The sequence below is a fragment of the Sesamum indicum genome, linkage group LG5, assembly GCF_000512975.1.
Source record: "Sesamum indicum cultivar Zhongzhi No. 13 linkage group LG5, S_indicum_v1.0, whole genome shotgun sequence".
NCBI classification, from domain to species: Eukaryota; Viridiplantae; Streptophyta; class Magnoliopsida; order Lamiales; family Pedaliaceae; genus Sesamum; species Sesamum indicum.
The window spans coordinates 10,226,861-10,237,220 of NC_026149.1; the positions used below are offsets into that span (position 1 = coordinate 10,226,861).

The 10,360-nt window shown below is 38.7% G+C and overlaps 1 protein-coding gene across 1 annotated transcript; it reads right to left on the bottom strand.

Annotated features, from left to right (window-relative positions):
- LOC105162360 lies at positions 1,038–2,505 on the bottom strand. Its single transcript, XM_011080362.1, has 3 exons — positions 2,118–2,505; positions 1,601–1,697; positions 1,038–1,506 (listed from the first exon to the last, which is right to left on the bottom strand). Exons 1-3 carry the CDS (start codon positions 2,503–2,505, stop codon positions 1,038–1,040), a joined length of 954 nt encoding a protein of 317 aa, XP_011078664.1.

A 10,360-nucleotide genomic window follows, 5' to 3' on the forward strand; every position in this document is an offset into this window, starting at 1 on the left:
ACCTTCTTTAGTACGAGGTCGCCCACTTGCAATTGCCTGGGCTTAAGTCTTTTGTTGTATCTTTTCAGCATCAAGCATTTGTGGTGTAGCATTTTGGCATATGCGACATCTCTCATTTCTTCGATCACCTCTAGGTCGAAAACGCGCTCCTCTTGATTAGTCTTGGGGTCGTACATAGTCACGCGCTGAGTCTCCTCTCCTATCTCTGCAAGAATGAGAGCTTCAGTACCAAATACAAGGCAGAAAGGAGTTTCACCTATTGAGGACCGATGAGTAGTTCAATAAGCCCACAATACTCCAGGTAGCTCATCCAGCCACGACCCTTTGGAGTTTAACCTTGTTTTAAGGTGCTGCAAAATGATTCTGTTAGAGACCTCGACCTGCTCGTTTGACTGAGGATGTCCCACCGCCGTAAAATTCTACTGAATTTTTAGCTCCTTACACCAGTTAACGATCTTTTTCCCTTGAAATTCAGTATCGTTATCAGAGATAAATACCCTGGGAACCCCGAGTCGGCAAATAATATTCTTCCATATAAAACCAATCATGACCCCTTCCGTTACTTTTGCCACAGCTTCCGCTTCTATCCATTTGGAGAGATATTCCACTGCTACCACAATGAACTTTTTCTGAGATCACCCCATCGGGAAGGGCCCTAGGATGTCTATTCCCTATTCGTCAAATGGGCATGCGATCTTAACTGGGTTTCATCAGGCTCGCGGGTGCATGAATTTGGGTCGCAAATTTCTAACAAGCTTCATATTTTTTGACCAACTCCTTTGTATACTTCACAAGCGTAGGCCAGAAGAATCCTTGCCTGATTACTTTCTGGGCTAACGACCTTTCCCCGGAATGATTTCCACAACTTCCTTCATGAATCTCTCTCATCACATACTCAGCCCTCTCCAAGTCCAAACATTTCAACAAAGGCCCCTCAACCGTCCGCTTGTATAGGTGCGAATCAATCAATACGAAACAAACTGCTTTAGCTTTAAGTCTTCGGGCATTGGTGGGGTCGTTAGGTAAAGTACCATCTCTCAAATATTGAATGATCTCATCCTTCCAGGAAGGTTTTCATTTGCAGCGTTAACTCCCATGCTTTTGGCTATTGCTGGTGTGTCTCTAATCATCACCGTTATTTTGCGATCTTGTATCCCCGACAAAGTGAACCCGAACTTTGATAAGGAATCAGCCTTATCATTCTCGCACCTGGGAATCTGATGTACTTGACATTTATTAAACTTAGACATCGAGGACTTTGCTTTAGCGTGGTAAAGCACCATGCTTTCTTCCTTAGTCTCATATGTCCCATCAATTTGTAAGGCCACCAACTGAGAATCGGTATAAACTTCTAGATCTCTAGCACCTGCTTCGAATGCCAATTCTAGCCCCATAATTAAGGCCTCATATTCAGCCTCATTGTTCGTAACTAAAAAGGATAGATGGGCAGCGACCTCAATCTCTATGTCCTTGGACCTTGGATCAGGATGCCAAATCCTCCGCTGCCTGCATTTGCGACCCATCTACATGCAGCATCCACTTTTCTATTATGGTACTACCTTCGGGTTCTCCTGCGAACTCGACCATGAAATTTGCCAACACTTGTCCCTTCAACGATGTGCGAGCCTGATTTTCAATGTCGTATTCCCTCAGTTCTACTGCCCATTTTACAAGCTTACCCGATACATTGGGACGTGCTAGGACATTCCGCAAAGGATGATTAGTCAGGACAACAATGCGGTGACCCTGGAAGTAAGGTCGCAACTTGCGCGTGGTTACCACCAGCGCAAGGGCTAGTTTCTCTATCTATACATATCTTTTTTCTGCCTCTTGCAGCATTTTGCTCACATAATAGATCGGGTTCTGCACTTCATCTTCTTCTCTTACTAACACTGAACTAACCGCATTTTCAAAAACGGCCAAATACACATACAACACTTCACTTCACTTCGGATTTGTGAGCAGTGGTGGTGAACGTAAGTAAGTTTTTAAATCCTGGAATGCTTGTTCACATTCCTCCGTCCATTCAAAGTTTTTGGGTTTTCTAAGTACCTTGAAGAAAGGGAGATTTCTATCTGATGACTTAGAAATAAAACGATTAAGAGATGGAAGCTTACCAGTGAGTTTTTGGACCTCCTTCACTGTGGTCGGTGACTTCAACTTGAGTATGGCCTCTATCTTTTCCGGATTCGCGTCGATCCCCCGCTCACTGACCATATAACCCAGAAACTTTCCTCCTGATACAACAAAGGTACATTTTGCTGAGTTGAGTTTCATCCTTAACTCTCTTAAGATCGCGAAAGTTTTCTCGAGATGAGTCATGTGATCCGGAAACCTTGAGCTCTTCACCACCATATCGTCTACATAGACCTCCATGGTTCTCCCAATTTGATCCTTGAACATTCTATTCACCAGTCGCTGATACGTTGCCCCTACATTTTTCAGCCCGAAGGGCATTACATTGTAGCAATATATCCCTCCTTCAGTCAAAAACGATGTAGCCATGAAAATTGATGGTACCCCTGGTAGGCATCCATCATGGAAAATAGTTCATAACCTGTTGTCGAATCAACCAAGGCATCTATCCGAGAAAGTCGATAGGGGTCTTTTGGACACGCCTTGTTTAAATCTATGAAGTCTATGCAAACTCTCCACTTTCCTCCGAGTTTGGGGACCACAACAACATTCGACAAACTAATCAGTATACTGAATTTCTAAGATGTATCCTGCCTTCAGCCACCTCTCAACTTCTTCTTTGACTATCTGATTCTTTTCAGAATTGAAATTCTTCTTCTTTTGCTGCACTGGTTGCACGGTCGGGTCTACATTCAGCCGGTGAACTATTACTTCCGGGGTTACACCCAGAAAATCAGATGAGCTCCAGGCAAATATATCAACATTTTTTTATCAACAATGCCACCATAATTTTTCCAATTGTTCGCTCAGATGCGATCCTATTCTGGTAGTCTTGGAAGGGTCTCCTTGAATCACTTCTACCATCTTGTGAGCTTCAGCCGGCTGTATCCTCTCTACTCTCTCTCCAGATATCTAATTGCTACCATCAACGACCTCTAGCTTTCTCCTTTTATCTGCACTTTCGCCCTTTTTCAGGGACAGATTATAGCATCTGCGTGCCTCCACTTGATCGCATACTACCTCACCAATTCCTGCTTTGGTTGGAAACTTCATTTTTAGATGTTAAGTGGAGACTACCACATGAAAGGAATTAAGTCATGGTCTTCTCAGGATCACATTGTATGCGAACGATGTATCCACCACCAAAAATTTGACCATCAATGTTTTTCTCCTTGGTTCGTCACCCATGGAAACTGGCAAGTCGAGGGTCCTTAAAACCAACCAGCGGTGTCCTCACAGGTTCCAACTTTGCATTTTCTAGGCCCATTTTGGCCAGTACATCCTTCAGGATGATATTCACGGAGCTTCTATTATCTATCAGCACTTTATGGACCGCGAAGTTGGCTATGTCTAGCTTGATCACCATGGGATCATTCTGCGACCCTGTTCTCCCAACTGTATCTTTACTCCCAAATGTAATCTCTTCCTCTGATTCAAAATTTACAATTAATTGGTTCCTCTGGTCACTCAGATTCTAGCGTTTCCTTGACCTTTTAGAATCTCCCCCCTCAGGTCCTCCTGAAATGGTATAAATTACACCTTTCACATGCGCGTTATCCCTTGGGTTTACTTCTGTTCGCGTGTCCTTGCCCCGATCTTTAGCTCTCTCGTGACTTTTAGACTGACTCCTGACAACGCTTTCATTTTCGCGGCACTTTAAAACAAGCTCTTTGAAATATCCTTGCCTGATTAACCGTTCTATCTCATCTTTTAATTGGAAGCATTCTTCTGTATTGTGTCCCCGTTCACGATGAAACTTGCAATATTTGCTCGAGAATTTTTAGCCGGCGTGAACCTTGTATGACAAGGCCATTTTAACATACTAGACTTCTCTACCGTCAACAATGCCTTAGTCCGTATAGTATTCAAAGGAGTATACCGGTGATACTTTGGCTGGTAGGGCGGATCGCGACCATGATCCGCTTTTTGCTTCCCTGGATCTCCTTTCCCCTGTTCATGATCGCGAGTTCTTCCGGTACCCAACCATTCCCCATCTTTCATTGCATTCATCTCTTCTTCATTAATATACTTCTATGCTAAACGCATCAACTGCTCCACATTTGTGGGGTGGGTCTCTAGCTAAAGCAAAAGCGAAGGGTCTTGTCTTTAGCCCATGTATCAAGATGCTCACCATCATGTTGATTCTCAAGTCGTGAACCTCAAAAGTTTCATTATTAAACCTTCCCATAAAGTTCTTTAGGATCTCGTTGTCTCTCTGCCTGATGGTGAACAGATAGGTCGCAGACCTCTTTTTCTTTCTCCTAGTAGCAAAATGAAAAATGAATTTTTGGACCAGCTATTCATGCGACTAAATACTTCCAACAGGTAAACTGGTGAACCACTCCTGAGCCTTTCCCGTCAGTGTGGTTACAAATAATTTTGCTCTTATGGAACTAGATTGGCCATAAAGGTTCATCACCAAGTCAAATGCGGATACGTGTTCTTGAGGATCTTTTAAGCCATCGTATTTTGGTAGGTCAGGCATTCTAAAACTCGTGTTTACAACTTCTCTCAAAATTTTATTACAGAATTGTGAATGTTTATTTTGAGTGACCAATTAGCCCATTTGTTTCAATTCATCTATTTGCTTTCCCAGCATTTGAATTTGTTTACCCACGCTATCAACCTCTGCCCTTGAGATCGCGGGTTCGCGTCTATGTCCCTTACTTTGAGCACTCGACCCCACCTTTGAAGGAGCAATCCTATGTCTCACTTCCAGGTCTCTTCTACTCATACTCTCATATACCCTCTCAACTTCTCTTTCATGTACCATCCTTCGCCTAATGGTTTCATTTTCAATAGGCAACGCATTCCTTCGCTCATATGCCATAATGGCATTTTTTCCAGCCTCTTCCATGATTTGCCGCAATTCTCCTTGTGTTAACTGATAAAATTTCTCCTTCCCCTTCGAAGTCCCTTCCATCACAGGCCTGTTTTCCTCCAAACGCTCCATGTATAGGGTTTTGTTTTATCTCCAAATTCGTTCCCACAGACGGCGCCAAACTGATCTGGCTCGATCACGTTTGGTCACAATCTATGACCATGACCTTCCCTCGTCACCGACCCAAAACCTACGATCTGGAAATAAAAGAAAAATTAAGCTAGTCGGGTTCGTCCTAACGACGACACTCCGAAGCTTAAGTCAGATGAGGATCGAAAGAAAAAAAGTAGCGATCTGAATGTGTAGGTGAAATGTGTTGCATACTTTCTATCTCTGCAAGTAGGAGTATTTATAGGCAGTGGGGTTGTGGGCCCACTCTTGAACAGGTGTCACCTTCAGGGCCATGCATGCAATGACTAAGCAGCTTTAGGGGTGAACATCTGTTCGGGTCAATTTGCGGGTCGGATCTAGATCCGCCCGACTCGATAGAGAAGTCATCAAGCCACAATGGGACATATTCGATCTAACTATCTTATCGTGTGATCTCCCAAATGCTTTTTTGTTCCATCACCACACGATCTATTATGCAACCATCAACTTCGATCTCTGTTAATCCTTGCCTTTCGATAATATTTCTATCAAGAACATAGGGCATGTTCAATCAGGCCGTTTAACAAACACCTTGAAAGCATTCGAATTTCTCCCAGAAACTGTAAAAAAAATTACAAAGAACAAAATTTACTTGTTATAATGTCGTCGGAGAAAAGTTTTGCCGATAATGTGGAGCCTTCTGCAAGCGAGCGAACGATCTGCTCAATTTCTTCTTCCCGATCGCGAGAGAGAGAGGGTTAGAGGAGAGAGAGGCTAAGTTGAGAATTAAGGAGAGAGAGGTTCTCTTGGGTTCTTTTAAGGAGTCAAAGTAGTCAATTGGATTATTTTACTTATGTATATATATATATATATATTTACTGTTATAATTTATTTTATATAAATTAAATAAATATCAAATATATTAGTTATCTATATAATATAAATATAAATATATAATATAATATAATATCATATATAACATATAAAAATATTTTATAGTTGAGATTAATATATGTTCACAATTTGTAGTAAATTTATATATTTATAAATGTTAGTATTACATTGATATAACTATAATCTTACATTGTTGAACAACATAAGTTATTTAAGGTAGTTTGGTGCGAGTGTGATTAGCAATTGGCGGTGGTTTCTGAAAGGTGCAACGAGTGAATCTATCCGGGAACGCACAAGCGAAAACGGTGGTTAAAATATATCAATTAAAAATCGAATACAATATCGCCACGGTTCCAAGGGGTGTACCCTTGGAATTCCTGGGCGTTCGATGTAGTTAGTTAAATAAATAATAAAAACTGAAACGGGGCTTATGGTGTAATTAAAACCAAGGAGCGCAAGAAACGTAAATAAAAGATTACCTCTTGTTTGATTTCCTTCAAACCTGATTTATTCGATTTGTTCACGCGAGACTACAACGTACAAGTTCTCTAAAGACACGTTCACACCATATTGAAAAATAGGGATCCCTTAATTCCCTTTGCTAGAAGAGAATAAGGGAGAAAACATACCAAGTGTGTTTGGAGAGAGAGGGGGGCAGCCGATTGGAGTTGTTTTATGGTAGGAGGATTTTTTTTTTGTGTTATGTAATACTTAATTATTCCAAATAACTAATTAGAATATATATATATATATATACCTTGTATAGATGTACTAGAATGTGTCTAGGTTCATTTAATCATCCAAAAGAAATGCAAACATATACAATGAGCACAACAAAGGAAATGCCAATAGTGAATACTCATTTTATTCACTAAATAATGTTACATGGAATCGAGTTATTGTCAGAATGGATTACAAGTATGCCAATGTTTGGCTTCCAGATCCCCTATTCTAATAATCTTCCACTTGACCTAAAGCTTATCACCCATCGACCTCAAACCAATCTTATCCAGATGCTAAGTATAGGCAATTTGTGACATCGACTTGGTAAGTGGATTCGCTGTAATTTTTGCTAAGCTGACTCTGCCCATCCTGACATCACCTCTACTCACCATCTCTCTAAGAAGATGGTAACGTCTAAAAATGTGTTTAGAATTGTGATGAGATCTCGGTTCTTTTTCTTGTGCTATTACCTGGTAAAAATACTCAAAATCGTCTTGTCTCTTCCTTTCATTTCATTTCTTGAATTTTTTGTGAAGAGGGTTTCTTCAGTTCATTTCTTGAATTTTTGGTGAAGAGGGTTTCTCCATTTGATCCGAGAAAGAAAAAAGCCACCGATAAAAATACTCAAAATCATCTTGCTCTTCCTTTCATTTCATTTCTTGAATTTTTTGTTAAGAGGGTTTCTTCAGTTCATTTCTTGAAATTTGTGTGAAGAGGGTTTCTCCATTTGATCCGAGAAAGAAAAAAGCCACCGGTAAAAATACTCAAAATCAGTTTGCTCTTCCTTTCATATCATTTCTTGAATTTTTCGTGAAGAGGGTTTTTTCAGTTCATTTCTTGAATTTTTGGTGAAGAGGGTTTCTCCATTTGATCCGAGAAAGAAAAAAACCACTAGTAAAAACACTCAAAATCATCTTGCTCTTCCTTTCATTTCATTTCTTGAATTTTTTGTGAAGAGGGTTTTTTCAGTTCATTTCCTGAAGTTTGTTTTCATTTCTTGAATTTTTCGTTGAAGAGGGTTTCTTCAGTTCATTTCTTGAATTTTTGGTGAAGAGGGTTTCTTCATTTGATCCGAGAAAAAAAAAAGCCACCGTTAAAAATAGTCAAAATCAACTTGCTCTTCCTTTCATTTCATTTCTCGAACTTTCGTGAAGAGGGTTTCTTCAGTTCATTTCTTGAATTTTTGAAGAAATGGGTTTCTCCATTTGATCCGAGAAAGAAAAAAGCCACCGGTAAAAAATACTCAAAATCATCTTGCTCTTCCTTTCATTTCATTTCTTGAATTTTTCGTGAAGAGGGTTTCTTGAGTACATTTCTTGAAATTTGTGCGAAGACGGTTTCTCCATTTGACACGAGAAAGAATAAAGCTACTCGTAAAAATACTCAAAATCGTCTTGCTCTTCCTTTCATTTCATTTCTTGAATTTTTCGTGAAGAGGGTTTGTTCAGTTCATTTCTTGAATTTTTTGTGAAGAGGGTTTTGTCTATTTGATTTGAGAAAGATAAAAGCCACCGATAAAAATACTCAAAATCATCTTGCTCTTCCTTTCATTTCATTTCTTGAATTTTTTGTTAACGTGAAGAGGGTTTCTTCAGTTCATTTCTTGAATTTTTGGTGAAGAGGGTTTCTCCATTTGATCTGAGAAACAAAAAAGCCACCGGTTAAAATACTCAAAATCATCTTGCTCTTCCTTTCATTTCATTTCTTGAATTTTTCGTGAAGAGGGTTTGTTCAGTTCATTTCTTGAATTTTTTGTGAAGAGGGTGTTGTCCATTTGATTCGAGAAAGAAAAAAGCCACCGATAAAAATACTCAAAATCATCTTGCTCTTCCTTTCATTTCATTTCTTGAATTTTTTGTTAAGAGGGTTTCTTCAGTTTATTTCTTGAAATTTGTGTGAAGAGGATTTCTCCATTTGATTCGAGAAAGAAAAATGCCACCGGTAAATTCTTCAGTTCATTTCTTGAATTTTTGGTGAAGAGGGTTTCTCCATTTGATCCGAAAAAGAAAAAAGCCACCGGTTAAAATTTGATCCGAAAAAGAAAAAAGCCACCGGTTAAAATATTCAAAATCATCTTGCTCTTCCTTTCATTTCATATCTTGAATTTTTCGTGAATAGGGTTTCTTCAGTTTTTTTGTTTTTGAATTTTTGGTGAAAAGGGTTTCTCCATTTGATCCGATAAAGAAAAAAACCACCGGTAAAAAATACTCAAAATCATCTTACTCTTCCTTTCATATCATTTCTTGAATTTTTCGTGAAGAGGGTTTCTTCAGTTCATTTCTTGAATTTTTGGTGAAGCGGGTTCTCCATTTGATCCGAGAAAGAAAAAAGCCATCGATAAAAATACTCAAAATCATCTTGCTCTTCCTTTCATTTCATTTCTTGAATTTTTCGTAAAGAGGGTTTCTTCAGTTCATTTCTTGAATTTTTGGTGAAGCGGGTTCTCCATTTGATCCGAGAAAAGAAAAAACCACTGGTAAAAATACTCAAAATCATCTTGCTCTTCCTTTCATTTCATTTCTTGAATTTTTCGTCAAGAGGGTGTCCTCAGTTCATTTCTTGAATTTTTGGTGATGAGAGTTTCTCCGTTTGATCCGAGAAAGAAAAAAGCTACCGGTAAATATTCAAAATCATCTTGCTCTTCCTTTCATTTCATTTCTTGAATTTTTCGTGAAGATGGTTTCTTCAGTAAATTTTTTGAATTTTTGGTGAAAAGGGTTTCTCCATTTGATCCAAGAAAGAAAAAAACTACTGGTAAAAATACTCAAAATGATCTTGCTCTTGCTTTCATTTCATTTCTTGAATTTTTCGTGAAGAGGGTTTCTTCAGTTCTTTTGTTGAATTTTTGGTGAAGAGGGTTTCTCCATTTGATCCAAGAAAGAATAAAGCTAACGGTAAAAATACTCAAAATCATCTTGCTCTTCCTTTCATTTCATTTCTTGAATTTTTCGTGAAGAGGGTTTCTTGAGTACATTTCTTGAAATTTGTGTGAAGACGGTTTCTCCATTTGATCCGAGAAAGAATAAAGCTACTGGTAAAAAATACTCAAAATCATCTTGCTGTTCCTTTCATATCATTTCTTGAATTTTTCGTGAAGAGGGTTTCTTCAGTTCATTTCTTGAATTTTTGGTGAAGAGGGTTTCTCCATTTGATCCGAGAAAGAAAAAAACCACTGGTAAAAATACTCAAAATCATCTTGCTCTTCCTTTCATTTCATTTCTTTAAATTTTTGTGAAAACGGTTTCTCAGTTCATTTCTTGAATTTTTGGTGAAGAGGGTTTCTCAATTTGATCCGAAAAAGAAAAAAGCCACCGGTAAAAATACTCAAAATCATCTTGCTCTTCCTTTCATTTCATTTCTTGAATTTTTCGTGAATAGGGGTTTCTTCAGTTTTTTTTCTTGAATTTTTGGTGAAGAGGGTTTCTCCATTTAATCTGATAAAGAAAAAAGCCACCGATAAAAAAATACTCAAAATCATCTTGCTCTTCCTTTCATTTCATTTCTTGAATTTTTCGTGAAGAGGGTTTCTTGAGTACATTTCTTGAAATTTGTGTGAAGACGGTTTCTCCATTTGATCCGAGAAAGAATAAAGCTACTGGTAAAAAATACTCAAATCATCTTGCTCTTCCTTTCATT

Coding starts and splice junctions, on each gene's coding strand:
- LOC105162360 (XM_011080362.1), bottom strand. CDS start 2,505: ATGGCTACATCGTTTTTGACTGAAGGAGGGATATATTGCTACAATGTA. Junction 1,698..2,117: donor GGAGGTCCAAAAACTCACTG/GTAAGCTTCCAT, acceptor GGAATGTCCTAG/CACGTCCCAATGTATCGGGT. Junction 1,507..1,600: donor ACATCGTTGAAGGGACAAGT/GTTGGCAAATTT, acceptor TCGCAAATGCAG/GCAGCGGAGGATTTGGCATC.